The sequence below is a fragment of the Pieris rapae genome, chromosome 10 (assembly GCF_905147795.1).
Source record: "Pieris rapae chromosome 10, ilPieRapa1.1, whole genome shotgun sequence".
NCBI lineage: Eukaryota > Metazoa > Arthropoda > Insecta > Lepidoptera > Pieridae > Pieris > Pieris rapae.
Window position 1 is genome coordinate 7,266,472 of NC_059518.1, and position 22,332 is coordinate 7,288,803.

The window sequence follows — 22,332 nt, forward strand, 5'->3', positions numbered from 1 at the left end:
CGTGGAGTACTTAAGCTCGGCGCGGGCGAGTCTCGGGGCAGTCGCGGTTCAGACTTGACACGGTGCACACGCGCAGTCTCGGTTCAGACGTGACACGGTGCAGACGCGCGTAGAGACTCGGGCTCTTTCCTTTATCCCGTGACAACGAGCTGTGATCCAAGAATAATCGGCGAAGCAAGAAATAAGAACAAAGCGCAGTTTCACTTCAAGACAACATCTACAATTACGCACTAGCAGGGGTGCGTGGGTCGAGGCGGTACCAGCGTTACGTCGAGCCGTCTTGACAAACGAGTACGAAGTCAAACCCCACCGGTATACAAAGCCGCACCGAGGTTACTTAGGTTACCGCACGGGTGTTATCAAACGAACACGATTTAAACGTATTATACCGTGCGGGCCTGAGTATATCTGCGAGTGTCGACGGTGGTGATTGGCTAACCAATCAACAGTGGTCCTTCGAGCCGGATCCTGCAACGGTTGTCATCAAGAAGTGAATATTGCGAGAAGGAAATGCCAGTCACAAGATCACAGAACGGGATGCAGCGAGGGGATTCGACGTTGACTGTTACCTCCGCCACTACGTCCGAAGTCCGGACCACAGGCGAAGAGAAAACGATCGAGCAGTCTACGTCGACGAGCGCAGCCAGCCAATCAGAGCAAGCATTGACTCTGATACCAGCGGGTTATACCCGGCGGGCCGCATCGAGAACCGTATCAAAAGCCAGCTCAAGAAGACTAGCCGAGGCCAGAGAAGAGTTGGCTCGCTGCGAGCTGCGGGAAGCACAGGCCGCAGCACACCTGGCCAGATTACGATTAGAAACGGAAGAGGAAGACTCCGTTATAGAAGACGTCCACGATGACCATGAAGAAAAGGTAGCCAACTGGATGCGCTCATCGGAACAAAAGCCAGAAGAAATAGAAACAAAGAGCGACATCCGAGCAATAGCCGACGCAATAAAGGAAGTCATGACGAACCATGTAATGCCGCAACCGAAATACATTCAAGAGCTGCCAATATTTGAAGGGGACAGCTCCGAATGGACGGCGTTCCGAGTTGTATACGAAGATACATCTCCCATGTTCTCGGACGTTCAAAACATGGCGCGGCTACGTAAAGCGATAAAAGGCACGGCGAGAGAGAGTATTAAGTGCCTCTTGTACTCAGAAGCGAAGCCAGAAGATGTTATTAACGCTTTACGCCGAAGATTTGGTAGACCCGACGCATTGGTGTTAGCCGAACTTGAGAAATTAAAAGCGCTGCACAGAACGACGGAAAATCCCAGCGACATATGCGTTTTCGCAAGCCAAATAAACAACAGTGTAGCCGCCATAAAAGGATTGAAGAAACCGCAATACCTGTACTCACCGGAAATCATGAAAATTATCATAGAGAAGATGCCTGCGATTCTGAGGTTCAGATGGTACGACTACATGGCTGCGAGAGGAGAGGAATCGTTCTCAGATATTCAAACAATAAGCAACTTCCTCAATTTAGAAGCGGATAAATGCGGCGCATTCGCAGTACTTGAAGACAGCAAAAGTGTACGACCGAGCGCAACGATAAGAAGACCGGTGAAACAGGCTACTTTTAATATTGCTGAAAAGAGTAGACCAGAAGAAATCAAGTGCCCAGTTTGTGAAAGCAACCATAAGCTCAAAGACTGCCAAAGATTTCTGAATGCGGCAGTCAACGATAGATGGGAAACGGTTAAGAGGCTTAAGGTTTGCTTCAAGTGCCTCGTTGGAAAGCATCGGAAAGAAACATGCCGAAGACCACCGTGCAAGTTGTGCCGAAGATGGCACCACAGCTTATTACATGTGACATCGGAGAGCGAACAATGTCATGAAGAGGCAGCGACCGAGACAGCGACGGTCCATACAATTAGTACTCCAAAAGCTATTTTAAAGATGCTTAAGGTGGAGATCTACGGACCGACTGGGAGCAGACAAGTACTGGCGCTGCTAGATGAAGGCTCTACAGTGACACTGCTCGATGAAAATGTGGCTGCAAGCATCGGCATTAAAGGTCCTCGCGAAACCTTAAATATAGAAACTATCGGTGGAGGACAAATGAAAAATCACGAATCAATGATTGTAGATATCAAAGTGAAAGGGATAAGACAATGCGAGAAGAGCACACTGAAGCGGGCAAGGACTATCAAAGAGCTGAAATTAACCCCACAATTTATCGATAAAACCCGAATTAAGAAGTGTCATCACTTGCGGGGTTTACTGCAAGACGTGTGCTACGAAGCTGAGGCGCCGAAGCTGCTCATTGGCCAAGACAATTGGGAACATATTGTCTCATTACAACTACGACGTGGAAAGCCAGGGCAGCCGGTGGCATCAAGAACAAAGTTAGGATGGGTTATCCATGGCTACGATAGCAACGGCGTGTCTCCGATGAATTATGTGAACACATGTGCACACGCAAGCGTCATCGAAGACAAAATAAATCAGCCAGTGAGAGAACATGTTAATATTGAGTCTTTGTGGATTCAGTCGAAGAAGCCTTCAACCGATATAGAACAGCGCGCTCTAGAAATATTGGAAATAAATAGTCAACAATTGGAAGATGACAGATCCGAGGTCGGACTATTGTGGAAAAGGAAAGACGTACAACTTCCAAACAATTTCTCAGCGGCCTTCAACAGATTTCAAGGAATAGAAAAAGAACTGCGTGAGGACGCTAAGTTTAAAAATGAATATAGCACGCAAATAGATCTGTTGAAAAGCAACTACGCTGAAGAAGTAACAGCCGACAGCACATCGAACAAAAAGTGGTACTTGCCTCACTTCCCAGTGAAGAAAAAGCTAAGAATTGTCTTTGACGGTGCAGCCAATCATAACAGAGTCAGCCTCAACGACATTCTACTGTCCGGACCGGACTTCGGGACCGGACTACAGTCAATATTAGGAGTGTTACTGCGAGTACGTCAAGGACTCCTATCGATAGCGGTCGATAAAAAAGAAATGTTACCGCGAGTGAATATATGTGAAGAAGACAGAAATAGTCTCAGGTTCCTTTGGCAAAAAGACAAGAAAGCGCTAGTGAAGGATAACAGAATGTTATCAGTGATTTTAGGAGCTGCGTCACCTTGTGCCACGATTTATATAAAAAACAAAAATGCAAAGGCCTTCGTACATAAATATCCAGAAGCAGCGCAAGCAATAGAGCAATATCGCTATATGGATAACTATTTGCAAAGTTTTTACTGTGTCGACGATTACCAACGAGTTATACAGCCAGTCAACTTGATCTACATGAAGGCGCACTTTGAGTTACGAAGATGGGCGTCGAACAAAAGAGTGATCATTGAAGACGACACCGAAGCTCGAAAAAGCTACCTAGAGCATATCGGTAGAATAAAAGATAATCAGCTACCGCGATGTATGTCACTATTCTGCACTGAGGGGGAGCTGCATACTGTCGCAGACGCGAGTGAGACAGCGTATGCAGCCGCAACTGGAGGTAATGGAAAATACTTAGAAAACCTCGTTGATGCCAAGTCGAGAGTAAAGTCTCGGAAATCAATATCTACGCCGAGACTTGAAATGCAAGCAACCTTGTTGGGGACAGAACACATAGACAATTCACCAATCACGAACCTAGCTGACAATTCGAAACAGGAGACGCTAAAACCAAACTACATTCTCATTGGACGATCCAGTGGATCTGCGCGCATACTACATTTTCCTGATGCAAAGCTGGTGGGCAGAAAAGATTTGAAGTCCGTCCAACGACACTCTGATCACTTTCGGAAGAGATCGCTACGGGAGTACTTGCCCAAACTACTGCCCAGGAAAACGAATAAACTACAGAAAGGCGAGCAGCTGCAACCAGGCGACGTGATTTTTATCGTAAAACGCACGCTACCACGATGCACTTGGCCGAGGGGAATCATCGAAACTACATACCCCGGGCCCGACGGAATAACCAGAATCGTGGACGTCGCAACCAAAGGAGGAGTGTTACGAAGATCATCGTCAAGGATCCTGATCTTGGTGCCTGCGGAGTCGCCGTGCAGAAACGACGGTGCTGCGCACGAGGGGGAGAATGTTGGCGACTCATAAATAGAAATATAAATATATTATAAGTTAGGTTTGAAAATTGTAACTCTATAAATCGAAATTAAGTGCGAGTGTTAAGAGTTATAAGTTAGACAAAATATGTATACAGATTTAAGTGAGAAATATGGTTCAGTTATGAATGTAAATATATTAAATAAATAAATAGAATACTTCGCCGAATAAAAGGGTCACAGCTCTCGACGCGGTATACCGGCGCAAATGTATATAAGCGTAGCTCTCGTCGCGGTATACTCGTGGAGTACTTAAGCTCGGCGCGGGCGAGTCTCGGGGCAGTCGCGGTTCAGACTTGACACGGTGCACACGCGCAGTCTCGGTTCAGACGTGACACGGTGCAGACGCGCGTAGAGACTCGGGCTCTTTCCTTTATCCCGTGACAACGAGCTGTGATCCAAGAATAATCGGCGAAGCAAGAAATAAGAACAAAGCGCAGTTTCACTTCAAGACAACATCTACAATTACGCACTAGCAGGGGTGCGTGGGTCGAGGCGGTACCAGCGTTACGTCGAGCCGTCTTGACAAACGAGTACGAAGTCAAACCCCACCGGTATACAAAGCCGCACCGAGGTTACTTAGGTTACCGCACGGGTGTTATCAAACGAACACGATTTAAACGTATTATACCGTGCGGGCCTGAGTATATCTGCGAGTGTCGACGGTGGTGATTGGCTAACCAATCAACAGTCATGTTCATTGATCAATAGTCATAAGGACATATGAATTTCTGATATAAATATTGTATGTATACGAAGGATAAAATAAATGTTTGGGGCGATATAATAAAAATTTTACTCATACCCACTCTATAGCCCTAAAATAAGTCTTCAAAACTTTATTAAGTACAGCTACAAAACTTTTATTAACTAAAAAAAAGTGTGTGTACTTATGTACACGCGTTAGAAGTTATACTTCTTTGGCGTATCGAAAAAAATAAGTAAAATGCAGTAATGTTAAGGATTATATTAGTAAATACTATCACCGTCGTATATGAAATTGATTTAAAAATACCAAAATAATATTTATTTACTGTTTAATTGTACTGTTACGAAACACGAGTTCTAAATATAAAATTACTAGAATATACAACTTGAACATAGTTATCGATTTTCATGCCACCTAGACCTAACTTCATTCTGTTAATTTTGTATCACGGAGCGCGCATCGTAAAATTTCACTCTAATCTATTGTTCATAACGCGCCTAAAGAAGTATAACTTCAAAAAAAATCAACATTTTAAATTTAATAAATAAATTTTGTATTCAAATATAATTCTGAAATATCACACAAACAAATAGATGACGTTTCACATTTCCGGTTCAAAATAATTCAATTAATTAAAACATTTTTCAACAAATACAAATTCGCATACACAACGTGTTTATACGAAATGCCCGGTACATAAAACGCCCTGAAGATTTTATTTGACTTTGACGCGTCCAAAATTGGCACAGAAGCAATAATGTTCCACGATTTTGTATCTGTGTGGTAAAACGGTTCACGATGCGTGGGTCGGCCTATGTCTGAGTCGATTAGGTAGTGGCATTTGGAGGGCGAAAGGTAGGTGGAATTGTCACCTTTGTTTAGGTCGTTAAAATGTGGGTGGATTATGCGGGTAGCTGTAAAAATTTGGTATATCAGAATTTGTGGGTAAAAATTACTTCGATGCAAATTAGTTGCATTCAAAAGGACCGTAATTAATTAAATGTTAAACAAAAGCCAAATATTTATCCAGATGTGGATTTTTTACATAATATTTTTTGCTATTTCTTACCATTATGTAAGTGACTAAAAGGCGCGGGAAGCTGTCCATCAAACTCGCTGGCCACGAAACGTATACTAGCGCCCGGTGGTAGGTGAAAACTGGAAGGCGATCGGTACCATTCCTTGCTAAAACACACTACTTTCGGTTCAGCCGGTAGATGGCGCAATAGCACCATTGGGCCGTGGTAATTGTTGTATAGCGCAGCTATACGGGATATGCCTAAAAATGTAAGGGATTTCTGTAGCTAGGTTACGTAAGGTGGAGGTGAAGTTCTGATAAGCCAGTAATAGAATTTTTCTGATCCGGAATTTAAGCGCAAAGCATTACTCAAAAAAAGATTTTTAATTCTATGAGCGTGACTTGCGAATACTATGAAAAGAAAACTTTGTGACAAAACCAGCAAGATGCAGTCGAAATCAATAGAAGGCTACATTTACATGTCTATTAGAAACTACTAGAAATATAGGTAATAAGGCCAGGATTGTAAAATTACTCGTTTTGAAAAAAGTCGTTATGAATAACTTAATTATAGAAGTTCAAATAGGTATCGAATAACTTATGTGTATGAAAATTTAATTACTCAAATATCTATACCAACATTCAACATATAAAGTTAGAATTTGATTAGATATTACTCTATGTTCATGAATATAACACTTACTGATACTACTGAAGAGCATCACACACATAACCGCAAGAGGTCCGGTGTAAGAGAGATAGTGCCGTCTCTCTCGCTCCTTGCGCCATCGGAATAGCTCTGTCCCTACCGCGAACGTCATTTTCTGGATGCAGTCGAGTGAAATTGCGCCGGCTAGAATTATCATACTATATACTGGGTACAGGAATCTGAAAATTAAAAAAATATTATTTTGTTATTAATTAGAATTTTGTATTAAGCATTATTTCAATATTGTCATGTCACACAAAACAAACTGGCAGCCTGCCAATGTGCAATGGAAAGGAGTATGCTAAACAAATTAATTAAAAAATCAGACAGATTGAAAAACTGGGACATAAGAGACAAGAAGAGATGAAACTCATAACCGTTACCTCCAAAATAAGAAGACTTAAATGGCGATGGGCTGGACACATGATATGAGGAAAAGACAAATGGAGTAAAATTATGACATTTACCCCCTTAAACATAAAAACAAAATCTGAGTCTGTTTTCATCACAGCTTAAATAATGAATGTGAGAAAAAGAAACGGATAGCACTTGTAATGTTGGATCTATGTATGAGATGATATGTCTTAAAATAGTCACACAGTTTTTATATATGTACTAGCTGACCCGGCAAACGTTGTTTTGCCATGTTTTTGTGCCAAAAAATTAAAGTTTATAATTAACAAAAAAAACATAAGGGATGATTGTAGAGGGGTGAAAATTTAGGGTTGCATTTATTTTTAAAATATAAATATAAAAACGAAAAATTTTGTCTAAAAAGTAAATAAAAAAATTTAGGGGTAGACCACCCTTAACATTTAGGGGGATGAAAAATAGATGTTGTTCGATTCTCAGACCTACCCAATACGCACACAAAATTTCATGAGAATCGGTCGAGCCGTTTCGGAGGAGTTCGGTTACTAACCCCGTGACACAAGAATTTTATATATAGGATGTATATATACAAACCTCTCTTCCTTATGTGGCTGCAGCATAAAAACACCAAGCCATAAGGCTAGTGGCATCAGACTAAGCCAATAAGGAATACAAAAGGCGGGTGGTGCAATGGAACGAGTAGCAACAGCGCGGCACGCTAAGAGCAGAAGTGGGCAGGATAAAGCTAGGACCTGTCAACATATTTAAGAAGTTTCTTTTAGCATTTGCAAACTGGCCGAGAACAACGGATGTCAGGTAAGGTTTTTAGATGTTTAAAATTAGCCTAGTCGAGCTATGTTGTTTTTTGTTAGCTAAATAAACATTTCCTATTTGGCAAAAGGCTTCTGAAGTATGGTTTCAGTACTTACAAAGTACAAAATCTTGTTTGTGTGCAGCTTTTAGAGCATAGGGATTAGTAGAGATATAGTGAGCATCCAATGGCAATGTATAGTGATATCATGTCAGTATTCCATGAAAGTTTACTTAAGATATAAAAAAATAATCAATAACCAAAAAGACCAGACACTATAATTAATATTTTCCAGAACTTAATCTGGATCTTTATTAGCATCGTTTTACAATTTTTTATTTTGATCTCATAATACAACAATTTATGAATGGGGTAAAATTTTAACCTTAATGCAGTAATACTGAAAGTTACATTAGACAGAAATATACAATTACTTACCCAAACCACATTGAAATTAAGGAATCCATTGACAAAGTAATATGTCCATGGTTCTACTCCATATAAATCTGGTCCATGCTCAGTAAAAATGTTATATGCAACAATATTCCATGGAGCTACAACTAGTCTTCCATAATGCCATGAGTCAACAATGACTGTTGGTACAAGAATCACTATCAAAGATATTATAGACCACTTGAAGAATTCATAAAATTTCTTTTTGAAGAAAAGCATGTCTATTGCAATTGGTACTCCGATGAGAGCAGTGAATGGCCAACCTGAAAAAGTTTTGACATTAGACAGTAAGATTATGATTTGTATATGCAAACACCAAGCAGAGGAGACGTAGACCAAAGCAAGAGCCACTGGTTCTCTGTGGCAAAGACTTGCCAGCACTGGAAATAGCTGAAGGGGGCGTTTATGCCTCAAAGGCAAGCTGTGCAACAAAACTTTCATAAAGAACTTTTTTTTAAATATGAATATTTTTGTAAACTTTTTCCTAGTATTAGTTGAAGTAAAGTCTTTGAATTGAATTGAATATGTATATTATTGCTTTCCTAGAGTGAATTTCAAAAGATAGTCTCATCAGAGGTCTCTTTATTAAACAAGATTTGAATTGATCAAGGAGAGGAAGGAAATAAACTTAAGTAGGGGCTCATACTTAACAATGTAGTTGCGGCTGTAAATGTTACTGCTGCTGCATAGCGTCTTCTCCAACTACTGGCCAAAGCTGCTGACACTAGAGCTGAGCTCCAAGCAGAAGGTAACATAGCCGCTGATGATGCAAAGCACCCAGCTGCAGCCAGGCTCAGACAAAGCCAAATGCGTCCTACATGCACTCCAAACTCATGACATACTGCTCTGAAATAGAAATTTGGGGTTTGTTTTATGGATATTATTAGGCTTAATTAGCTGCGGCTTATGAGTAGTGTTGGTCTAGAATACTAAAATAAATTATTACAAAATAAAGATCTGAGACCAAGACTTAGAAATTGTGATGCTGCAGGTTTTTCTTAAGCAAAGAATATCAACTACAATAGATATATAGATTATTATAGACATCAAATTTAGATCTGTATAAAGTAATTTAACCTAAATGATAGAAAAATTAAATGAATTTTGCCTTTTTGCTGTTATTATTATTCTTGAATTCAATAACAAAAAGTTTAGTAAGATACTCACTTATAAAACATAAGTTCAGAACAGGCAGTCAATGAAGCTAGCAATGCTCTCAGTGTAAAGAATACAGAAACAGGTGTCATTATGAATGACAGTATTTTAGCTGGAACTGCAAACATCCATAGTGGCATGTATGATCTTATTGAATATGCTGGACTGTATTCCCATGTTTGTAACCCACTTCCATAGACTGAAATTAATAGTTTATATCAAATTATGCTGTATTGATAAACTAAATTCCACTAAATAGAAAACAAGCATTTTATATATATTCTAAAACATGTATTGAAGTTTACATGAAAATGGACTAATAAATACAACAGGTAAAAAAACATTGGAGTCAGAACCATTTCAATTGAAAGCTTACCTAAATAATGCAAAGGCTCCCAATAGTTATAGGTTTCATCACAATCTGCTATATGTCCCCAGTATGCAGATATGAGTCGAGCTGTTAGCAATAGAGCTAGTGCAACCATTCCACCTGGGTAGGATATACTACGCAAGTCTGTTGGTGCGTTTGTCACTAGGTACTCTCTAAAGGCGGGGTTTCATTGTTCACAATGAATGTTATACATATATGTAAAAAAAGAATATATGTACATTATTTGTAGGAATTTAAAACGCAAATATAATAAAAGGAGGAGTTCATTTATATTTACCAATTTGATTCATGCCAATTTAATATAATATTATATTTTGTTTACTATTGCAATGTTAAGAAGAACCTAGCGTTTGTTATACGATAGGTTATGTTAAGAACCATTATACTACACAAATAGTATTTATCTCTACATATTATAATACAAGTTACCCTTCACTAGATTTCCTAGACCGCTTCCCTTTAGTCATACTAGCCGATCTTTTTGCTCCATTTTTGTTATGAATACTTCGTTGTCTTGCTGTGAGAGGCATTTTTCCTTTTTAAATTATATACATAAATAGTTCACCGTTACAACACAGTTTGATGAAACATTAATGAATATTGTAATCCTGTATGTCTCTATAATATTTCTAATCCATTATCCAATGTTTATCCAACACATTTTTTTTATTCCTAATAACTAATTGACAATGGGCACAGGGCATTACCGCATTAATAGCACATAAGATTACTAATGTCAATTATCAGCTGACTTGAGACAGCTCCATTTTGTCAACACTGGAAATAGCTAGGATGTAGCTGAACCACAGATTGATAAATCATTATTAAGCTTTGTAATTTGGTCAATTGATTTGTTTTCCCCCGATTGGCTAAGATCCCGCTGCAGGATTGGTGCGTTCATCGAGTTTTTGTTTAAAACCAAATTTTTATGTTTATTTATTGAGAATAATATATGTTTACTAGGGTCTATCAAAGGGTGCCTATCAAAATTTGGCCGCCATTATTTTTAATAGATTTTTGGTAAAAAATTACGTTTATTTAATTTTTAAATAAAATAACGTCTACATCACGGTAATTAATATGAAGATTCTAAAAAAACACGGTTGCCGTTGCGCACCTCTTGCAGCCAAGTCTAAACAGGTATGATTTCGATAAATTTATACGTTTATAACGGATATCTATTAATTATATGTCAATTTGAAGCTTAATTTCTTTTTCTATTAATTTTCATATAAGGTTGCCTAATTTAATCTGGCCGCAAATAAGGGTTGCTGACGGTTAAAGATGATAAATATTTGAGGTAGAGTGAAAGAGAGTTAGCGCGTAACGTCATAATATGTCAGACAAGGACAGCGGTTGCCGACTGTGCGACGCTTTGGTAATTACAATATTTTTTATTACTAGTTAAACTAGTAGCTACTAACTAGTTATTACTACTTAAGAGATAATATTTTCAATTTGTATTTATTTGATGAAAAGTTAGGATTGTCCATCAATCCCACTTTAAATATTAATTAAAATGCTATGTCTTGCTAAATTCTTAAAATATTAAGTAAAATGTAATAGTTTGCATTGTATAGTCATAATCTAGGTTATATTAGCTAACAATAAAATAAAATCTATTTTGTATGTTACAATCATAAATGCTTATAACAATTTGAAGTATAATAGTACATAAAACCACTGACATACACTTACAAAAACATTATTTATTTAATTAAAAAACTGGAATATATATATACTATACACTATTCCAGGTTCCATTCTATATTCAGGGATCTATTCATTTGTAACTAAGCCTAATTATAAAACAGATAATAAAATATGGTACAATTTTTAAATACCTTGTATAAAGTCAGAGTTTATATGATCCACATGCTAATCTTAATGTCAAACTATGGGCAATTTAAAATATTATTTATGTTTTGCATTGCCTTTCCATCAAACTTTAAAAAATAGGCTTCCTATTTATGCCTAAATTTATAACATTATAATAACCAACCATATTGTTAAAATTTCAGTAGACTTTGATTTAAATTCCTTTTAATGTTGTGTTAGTTACACAACTTTCAAAGGAATTTATTTGACTTTTATAAAAATAAATAAATGGGTGATATAAAGTACTAAATGGGTTTTATTTATTGAATTATAAAACAAAGTTTAATATTTACCCGAAGTTCTAAAATAGATTGTTAATGTTCTGCTTGAAGTGAATGTGTTGTATGTCTTGTTTATAAAGTACAAGGCACTGACATTCAATCTTTTAACTTTCTGCATTGTGTTAACCTAGTCATTATGCAATAACAATAACAAATAACAATGTAAAGGTGCATTCTTAAACTACATGTATGAAAAACAGAGCTAGGTTTGCCATAAACTCACTCTCATAAGGGAGAGAGAGATGTGTTATACTGGATCTGTCCAAATAATTATATTTCTTGTGGCAATTGATCCCTTATAATCTATTTTAAGAGATACAAATTTCCCATGATCTACAAAAACATAACTGAACATCCTTCAGTTATATCCTAACTTCAATCGAGTAATGCACCTTTAACTAAATTGACATATATACTTAATATATAAATTATAAACATTATTTTTTCCTCCGTGTCCTTACAACTGTCCAGCCAGGTTCATCCTCTTCCATAGGTTCAGCTGCTATGTTACTGTTAGAGGTATCCTTCATATTACTCTCATCCTCTTCACCACTGCTACTTGTTGTATCATCATCAGGGTTGCCATGGCTCTGTAATTAACATCAATGTATCATTTTTTATTCATAAATGTGTTAATTCAACTATTTGTTTTGGTCATATAAAATAATAAATATAATTTTCAGATACAATCTAAATATTTATAAAATAAACTTTATAGCATCAGATGATGTAAATGGAAATAATACCTGAGGTGGAGCGGAATTATCTGGTATTGGTGCACTCAACCATTTTTGACATTTTGGCATTGCTTCAATTCTATTTCTGAGTTCTTCATGATGACCATCTTTTAATAAAGTAAGGAAACTTAATAGCAGGATTGCAACTTCTGTAAAAAAAATATTTTAATATTTAGATTTAAATATTATAATATTTAGTTTTAAATAATGTATACCAACTGACCTCTAGGTGAGTTGTCATGACATACAGTTTCAAATTCTTCATCCATCAAATCTTCTAATACTTCGGTTAGTTCATCAGCATCCACAATATTTTCAACACAGAACCTTGTCACATACACTGACATAAGTTGTGCAGTCTGCAATATAATAAAACAGTTTTGTTCATATCACTATATCATTATAAAAATGGGGTTAAGTTCAAAATTATTTTGCTGTTGCAGGGATTTTGTTTTTATATAATAGGGCGGGCAAACGACCCTGCGACACCCAAAAAGGGCAGTCATTGCAGCCCATAGACTCCCAATTATAGTGGGAGCGTTGCCGTCCTTTAAGAAAGGAGTATGCTCGAATTTGGAATAGTTGGAGGTCGTATCTTTCAGGGAAGACCCCCACCGGTAGTCGATTACACAGTTTACTAGTTCACAAAAGAAAATGGATAAAACATAATGAAAATAACAACGTAGATTTCCTGATACCCTTTGAAAAGACTAAATAGAATCCCGTATAATATTTAGGCTGATTTTTACCTGGTTACCGCCAGGAGCGCCCATTCCGTGCTCCACAGCCAGTTGCAGAGCGGTCCAGTTATTCAAAACAATGTCTACAATAGGTTTAAAGTCGTCGAACAACATTTTTTAAATGTACCAATTTTTAGTTGTTATATAAAAGCCGCCAAAAAGATAGTCCTTTTTGTATCCGTGAATCAAAAGTCGTAAACTTATTGATTTATTTCACATTTTACACACATCGCCATAACCTCAAAAGTCAACAGTCAAAACAAATAAAAATATATATTTATATTACAATTTACACCTTCATTGATCACTCAACTTTTTTTTTTTTTTTTTTTTTTTAAATATAGCATTACGCTGAGCGTATAGCCACCGACAAAGGTAAGGGAAAAGAACAATAAAGAAAAAGAATTTTAGATCGAACAAAAATTACATAGGATAAGGGATAGGATCAGCAGGTTATAAAACTATTTCTAATTCAATATACTACTAACTACATTATGGAAAGTAACAACTAAGAACAGTAATTAAAATATATCATATAGAAAATTATTTGTATACAAAATATACATATACTTATAGTTTTATATTATTTATATTAAGAAATAAACATAGCTTTTTATATACATTAGGATTTAAAGATGAAAGCATAACAGGAACAGATGTAGGTAACGGGATACTGGAAGAAGGATCAAGATGATCGAATAGCATGGAGTGGTTATACCGAGGACAGGACAGAATGATATGATTTAAATCACCAATATTCAGCCCACATTCACACATTTCATTATCTATAATATGAAATCTGGTAAGGTGGGCTGGGGTACACACATGGCCCAATCTCATACGAATAAGAGACGATGTTTCCTTTTTGTTAAATTTCATTTTAAAAAACCATGGCTTCAGTGGTATTGTGGGCTGTATAGATGAGAAATATTTACCCTTAATTAAACTGCTCTGAGTCCAAAGGTCAGTCCAAGATTTTTGAAGAAAAGAAGCAGGAAGTGAGGCCAAATCATGATAATAATTTTTATATGAATTGGCATCGCCATTCTTAACAGCTTCATTTGCTAGTTGGTCTGCTATTTCGTTACCAAAAATACCAGAATGTCCAGGTATCCAACCAAATGACACAGACAACCCCAATTGTTTACATTCATACAGCAAACCCCTAATCTCAATAATGATAGGAAAAATTAATTTGTTTTTTAATGGATATTTTTGGAGAGCTTGAAGAGCACTAAGTGAATCGGTGAATATGATTGATTTCTTAAGTTTCTTACTCAAAACTAGTTTTAAAGCTTTAAAGATTCCGTAACATTCCCCTGTGAAGATTGAGGACTCTGGAGGAAACTTTATTTTTATTGTAGTTTTACTTTGTAAGTGAAATATTCCTATGCCTACAATACCAGACGAACCGTGTTTAGAGGCATCTGTAAATATATAATTATTGTACTCATGGCAGTGTTGCTCACAGAAATAATTAAAAGTAATCCTTGCGTGGGAATCGCCCTTATTTATACCAATATTAAATCTAATGTCTGGGGAACTAGTTAGAGATTCATAGTTGGTTCCAAATAAAGGGTGAGTTGTCAAGGTGTGAGTTGGAGTTTGAATATTGATAAATTTATTGAAGCTAACGATGAGACAAGGTGAAGATTTATTTGACCAGTAATTGGAAGATGTCAACAATTGAGACAGTTCTTCAAGCTTAGAACGGAGAGGATGGTTGGTATATTGAAGGGAGCGAAATATGAATTTATCAGATAAATATTGTCGCCTAAGATATAATGGGGCATCAACACATTCTACTTGTAAAGCATTAATTGGACTAGTTTTCATAGCTCCTGTAATAAATCTTAATGCCTTAGACTGTATATTATCTAATTTTTTAAAACGGGTTGTATTTCCAGGAGATAATAAAAAGGTACCATAGTCTAAAATACTTCGGATTAAAGCGTTGTACATAAGTTTCATACAAAAGGGATGGGCACCCCACCATACACCGGATAAACATCTAAGGATGTTTAGGTTTCGCTCACACCTATTAAAAATGTAGTCACAATGATGTACGCCAGATAGCTTAGAATCTAAAAACACACCGAGGAACTTTACAGAGTTTTTAACAGGGATAATAATACTACCAAAATACACAGTGATCGGAGGAGGAAGTCGCTTTCTAGAAAAAAGCATGGCAACACTTTTAGTGGGGGATATTTCAAGACCATTAGTATCAAGCCATGTTTTTAATAAATTAAGAGAATGAGACAGTACTGAGCAAGCAATGGCCGGTGATTGATGAATGGAATAAAGTAAAAGGTCATCAGCATACTGAAGAATACAAATCCGATTTCCAAAAGAAGCTTTCAAATCATGGGTATAAATATTATATAAAATGGGACTTAATACTGATCCTTGAGGAAGACCTCTCCATAAGGTTCTAGTTACAGCAGTAGAGTCTTGTGAAATTAGAGTGATGTGTCTTTCATATAAATTATTTATGATAAAATTTGATAACATTACAGGTACATTTAAATACTGTAGTTTTTTATGGAGAACTGACAACACTACATTGTCATAAGCAGATTGTACATCTAAAAAAGTGGCAACAACAGAATCATTCCTTGAAAATGCTAAATAAATGTCAGTGGTAAAGATGGCAATACTGTCCATCGTGCTCTTTCCTCGACGAAAACCAAATTGACTGTCGCAAAGTAAATTATTGCTTTCTAAAAACCATTCAAGACGAGTTTTCACCAAATGTTCACAGAGTTTTATCAAGACCGAAGATAATGCAATAGGACGATATGAATTTGCATTGGAGGGATTCTTATTAGGTTTGAGAATTGGTATAATGATCTGGTTTTTCCAGCGTGGAGGGATAGAACCGGTTAACATGATTGTATTTATCAATTTCAGGAAATATTCAAGACTGTGGTCGCCTAAATGAGAGATGAAAGAATATGGGATTCCATCTTCACCAGGAGCAGAGTCTATAAGGGAAGATAGTATTCCTTTAAATTCATACATAGAAAATGGACTATTGAGACCAGAGGGGTTTAATGGCATCAGAGGCATAATTATTCTTTCAGGAACTGTAGTAGGAGCAAGTCTGTCGAGGAATTGATTAGTTAATGAATCGGGGAAAGAACCAGAGGTTTCAGTAAAAGCACACCTGAATCTTCTAATATTACGCCATACCACTGAAGGACGGACATTAGGGGAAATAGAGAGGCAAAAAGTTTTCCAGCTATCTGCTTTTTTCTTTTTGAATAATAAACTAGTGGTCTTGAAAGCATCTGTAACCAGATCAAAATTTTCAGATGTACAATTCTCATAATATTGAAGCTCAGCTTGTTTTCTTTTTTTAATAGCTTCCGAACATTCTTGATCCCACCAAGGTGGAGATGGAATGAAGCCCAGAGCACCATTTTTAACTGGAAAAGTTTTGTCAGCTACCTCTATAAATAATTTAGTAAATGCATCAGCACAAATTGATTCTGAACCATGTGAGATATTAGGAAGGGAAGTCATCTTTTTCTCTATAAGGGTTTTAAAGGTATCCCAATCAGCATTATTAAGTCGATATTTTAGTCTAGGAGAATGTCTAAATGTAAAATTAATATGAAAAGGAAAACTAAGAAGTAAAGGGAAGTGGTCACTACCAAATGAAGAAGAGAGTGTAGACCATGAAATAGTGGAAGCTAAACAAGGAGTACAAATACTTAAATCAGGGACACTTGAGCCTTCATTGGGAGTGGTCCGCCGGGTCACAGAACCATTGTTGAGAAAGCAAAGATTATGTGAGTCTAACAGTTCCATCAATGAAACTCCGTATGTATTGGTTGTTGAACTGCCCCATGAACTATGTTGACAGTTAAAGTCACCTAATAAGATAAAAGGCTTAGGGAGAGAAGAAATAATAGAGTCAATTTCAACAAAGATAGAAGAACTTGGATGAGGGATATATATTGAAACATAGCAGATATTATTAACAATAGCAGCAATAATTGAAAAATCATTACTATGAGAAGGAATAGGAAAGAGAGAAAAGGGAAGATGATGCTTGACTAGTAAGGCAACCCCACCATACCCGTCAATGCGATCCTCACGGAGACAGGCATAGCCCGAGTACCTACATGGAGTACCTGGTTTTAACCAAGTCTCCTGTAGAGCAAAGATAAAAGGTTTATATTTATTTATAAGATAAATAATATCACTTTTCTTAGATGAAGCACTTCTACAGTTCCACTGTAGAGCTGTGGCTTGCTTGTCCATTATTAATATAATTTGGTAAGTTAACGATAGTGTCAATTAAAGGAGCAGCGTTGGACGGTGAAAGAATATTAGACTGTGATAAAGTGTTAATGAGAATTTTAATTAGGTCTGCAATAGATTGTAATGTCAATTCATTATTGTTGTTTGGGTTTAAACCACAACCATTCCTGGGTAAGGGCATATCATAGTCTTTAATTAATTCATGTTGTGTATTTTTGTCATAACCTTTGGATAGTTTAGGAATATTTTTTGGTTTAAGAAAAACAGTCTTTTTGTAAGTATTACTCAAAGACTGTTTACGTGTCTGTTCATTTTGAGGAGTAGAAATTGTGGAAGCCCCTACATTGGAAGAAGAAAGTAAAGCATCAGCATAAGACACTTTAGAAATCGGTGCATGAATTTTTGATGCTTCAGCATAAGAAATACAGCTCTTGGCCATAGTTTCTTTGATGGCTTTTTGGCGATTAAACTCTAAACATTTTTTGCTTGTGGCAAAATGGGAACCTTGACATAAGCAGCAGTATGCATCATCCTCTAGGATAGAGCACTGATCAGCCGTGTGGTCTTGACCACACTTGAAACATTTTGGTTTTGATCTACAAATTGCTTTCACGTGACCAAATCTGCAACAATTGTAACATTGTATGGTGGGGAAAATGTAAATATCAACTGGGAGAGCAGTGTAGCAAATAAAAATTCGCTTAGGAAGTACTTGTCCATCAAACGTAAGAACCACAGTCTCAGTAGGCTTAAATTCACTGCCATTACTTGCAGTGATACGCCGTCTCATTCTTCTAACTTTTAAAATTGGACCGCATCCAACAGGTAAATTAATATTCTCCTTAACTTCTTCATCTGACCACTCAGCAGGTATGCCTCTTACAACACCCATACGGGTCACAGTAAATGTTGGGATAAAAACCTTATACTCGACTGATTGTAAAGCAGAACTATTTAAGAATGAATTTGCGTCTTGGTAATTATTAAAAGAAAGAGACAGTCTATTACGGCCAATTCGTTTTAAACTTCCGTTAACTATATTATGTATAGAGTTTCTTTTTAAAAAACGACCAAAAGCAATAGGATGGACTGTTACATTGTCATTAGGAGTTTGCTGTATCCTTTGCACATGTACAACATATGGTGCTGCATCACTCGCCTGATATGTTAAACGAGCTACAGATTCTGGTTTTTTATTAAACGAATTTAGCTGTGACTCCGTGAACAACGGAGCAGTACTAATTTGGGTATTGGTATTGGATAAAGGAATGCAATAACATTCATTTTGTTTAATTTCCTTGCCCTCATGTTTCTTATTACGTTTTTTTTTATGACAATGCGAGCAATGTTTATTTACATTGGCTCTCCGTTTTCTAGCACCACTGCTAGATTTTACTGATCCGTCTGTTTCCATGCCAGACTCATCATTAGAAATAGTTACAACATATCCAACCCCAGGGACTTCTCCGCCCCCAGGGTCATCAGGCGGCTCCATAAGGAGCAAAAGTATATAAAAAAAGAAAACTTACCAATAAATTATGAATTAATTACACTATTAACTAAAACTAAGAAATCACAAATATATATACATAAACTACACTAAACTACTAATCCTAATCCAACAAACAAAATAAAATTTTAGTTAATCGAAAAACGCGCGCGTTCACGTTCGTGTTTCCCGCCCTTTTTTTTCTGATCACTCAACTTATGTCTCGTTACTGTCAAAATAAATCGGTTCATAGCAAAAAGGATTATTAATTATTAGTAAAATATTTCAAAATTAATATTTTAAAGAGCACTTTTTTTTAATTAAACTGTCAGTAATAACTTTACAGATTATTTAATACTATTATTTGTAGTAATTTAAAAGATATCTATTTAACAGACAATCAACAAGTAGATTAGGCAACTCAGATTCTATCTAGTCAAATCGCGACGATGTTCAAAAGATTTTTTAAAAAATAGAAACTTTATTAAAAGAATTACAATTATATTATACTACGGTCGATGTTAGACCCTAATTCTAAGGTGGTCGATGTGAGACCCTATATCTACGGTGGTCGATATTAGACTGATTTATAATTAATATGCTCCTTACATCTAAAATGCCTTACATCATCTAAAGCTTACAAAGTTAAACACTTGAGGTGTTATTGGTATTCATGCTGACAGTGCGCCCTAAGTATGGTGGTGACAATGTAACTTTTCCCTCCTTAAGCTCGAAATCATCTGAAGAACAATTTTTCGGAGGATGGTTTCGGCCTTGAAATGTTATACATGTTTTTATTCTTTTGTATGCCAGAAATGATATAAGACTTAAAATTAAAAGTACATACAAGATTATTGTCCCTAAACTGACACTATTGGTTTTCACAACACTTTCACTTTGATTTTCACTATTTTGTAGAGCGAATGATAACACTTTTAGATTTGTTAAATCAACCCCATTGAGTTTAACAGGATTAATGTTGTTCTGGATACGGATCTTCAAATTTTCAGGTAAATTCACTAGTGGCAGCTTTTGATATATAAGCTTCTCACCGTTACTGCTATGTATTTTTAAATTGTGATTTGCAATGTTATATTGACATTTATCTTCTATAGTTAACAAGTAAGTATCTATGAGAGTGTAATGTATAATTTCGTTATCACACGTTCTAATCAGATCGACAGGTGATTTAGAGTATATCATCCATCGATTAACTTGTAAAAGTTCTACTTTAATTTCTTCGAATTCTATTGGAATTTGTTTGCAGGAGACATTGTGAGAATACTTCATCAGGTCCAAGATACAAGTGTCTTCAACAGGTACCATGGTCTGCAGCTCATCACAAAGGTATGTTTCTTCTTCTAAATTCTTACATGGCGTCGACAGCGATTTCGCTTTCAACCCCTTCACAATAAGGTAAGGATACTTGGGGAGTATTATTAAGGTAAGGTTTGTTTCAGGTTGGGTGACAGGTAAGGGTACAATTTTATAATAAAAATAAGTTTCTTTCTTAACTAAAGGTATTTCTAATACTAAAGTAATAACATTGTTCTTAAAATATGATTTCAATGTCATGGACTGTTCAATTCTTATAATATTTTCAGGAATTACTTTAAATATCAGCCTATCTGTTTTCTCAATGATTCTAAGTACATTAATGAGTTCATTAGTATTAATTATAGATTGATGTAAAACGCCCATTCTACTAAATGCTAAAATGTTTTCAATCTCGGTCAATTTTGTGTAAATTATTTGAAAATTATGAAAGAAAGAATTATAAATATGTGTTATTTGATTAATATGTGAAATAATTGAAATATTTTTAACATTTTTATTTATGTTATTAATTGCATCACTTAATTGTTCGAGATTGTTTGTAATATTTATAGTAGAGTTCGCAACAAGTCTTATCATTTCAGATATAACAGTAGTTTTCTTTTCTAGAGAATGTTCTCGAGTTTTTACGGTTTTTATTAAGTTGTCATATTTAATAGCATCTTCATAATCTAAATTTCCTGTTATCATTTTAACTAAAGATCCTAAAGGATTGATGAGTCCTCTTTTCTGTCTGTTAATTGGTACAATTTCTGAATATTTGTTCAATGTGATATTTAACATATAATTAACTTGAAGCTTAACATCATTGAAATATATTAACGGAGGGCTACTGATATTTAACTGTAATTCTACTATTCTATTGAGTTCTAAATATCTATGCATATTAAATTCTAATTCTTCCTTAATAAGATTAATATCTAGTGTCTTAATTACTATCCACTTATCATACGTAATCAGAGCGGTTCCTTCTCTGAGAGGGAGAACGCCTGGATTCTTCTCAACCTTTTGAAGTTGAAGGGCCCGGATCGTTACTGCTTGGGTCACTAGCAGGACGAATCTGTGGGGGACGTTTTATGTCTTTTATTGGAACGTTTTTATCTTTTGTGTTAGTTTCTACCAATACTACATTTCTTTTTATTTTACCCTTAACTTTTGCTTTTTCATACCTGGGTTTATCCTTGCTTCTACGTTGATTTACACCTTTAATAAAAACAGTATCACCTTCATTTAAATCAAAATTAATTTCTCCTACTCTATTTTGTTGAACTTTTTCTTTCCTAGTTCCTATTTTATCGGTTAAGTACTTGTATAAGTAGTGAGTTCTTTTTGCATGATCCCTAACTAGTTGTTGAGTGTATTCTTTATCAAAATTTAAATTGAATTGATTGTTACTTTCCGTGTGACCAAATACTACTTCAAACGGAGTGAGACCTGTTACTGAATGGATTGTCTGATTATAAGCCATTATAGCATATGTCATTACTGATGTAGCATCTGTGAATTTATGTTCATATTTCGCAAGTCTATATATTTCTAAAATTGTGGAATGAAATCGTTCTATTAATCCCATTGAGTTTGGATTGTTAGGGGTGCCTATGTGAATATCTATTTTATATAATGTCATTAGATCTTTCATGAGTTTATTGTTGAATTCTGAACCGGGGTCTGAACTAATTTTAGTTGGTACGCCGTAGAATGAAAAGTATTTTATGAGTGCCCTGACTACTTCAGGTGTCGATCTATCTGGAACTTCCAAAGCTTGTGCTAATTTACTGAACGCGTCTAGTATGGTTAGGTAATATTTTCCTTCTACAGAAAATAAATCTATAAATAACTCTTGAAAAGGTCTTGATTGAGTTTGTGTAAGTTGTAATTGGGGTTTAAATGGTCTACGGTC

At 36.0% G+C, this 22,332-nt stretch overlaps 2 protein-coding genes across 2 annotated transcripts; both read right to left on the reverse strand.

Moving 5' to 3' along the window:
* Positions 1-5,162: 5,162 nt before the first annotated feature.
* Positions 5,163-11,045, reverse strand: LOC110993479 (alpha-1,2-mannosyltransferase ALG9). The gene is made up of 9 exons (XM_022259766.2): positions 10,130-11,045; positions 9,686-9,852; positions 9,322-9,508; positions 8,801-9,000; positions 8,140-8,417; positions 7,485-7,642; positions 6,513-6,697; positions 5,861-6,070; positions 5,163-5,705 (listed from the first exon to the last, which is right to left on the reverse strand). Exons 1-9 carry the CDS (start codon positions 10,228-10,230, stop codon positions 5,416-5,418), a joined length of 1,776 nt encoding a protein of 591 aa, XP_022115458.2. The 5' UTR covers positions 10,231-11,045; the 3' UTR covers positions 5,163-5,415.
* A 766-nt stretch (positions 11,046-11,811) lies between these two features.
* Positions 11,812-13,611, reverse strand: LOC110993484. The gene is made up of 4 exons (XM_022259773.2): positions 13,346-13,611; positions 12,820-12,955; positions 12,606-12,745; positions 11,812-12,449 (listed from the first exon to the last, which is right to left on the reverse strand). Exons 1-4 carry the CDS (start codon positions 13,448-13,450, stop codon positions 12,297-12,299), a joined length of 534 nt encoding a protein of 177 aa, XP_022115465.1. The 5' UTR covers positions 13,451-13,611; the 3' UTR covers positions 11,812-12,296.
* Between the last annotated feature and the right edge of the window lie 8,721 nt (positions 13,612-22,332).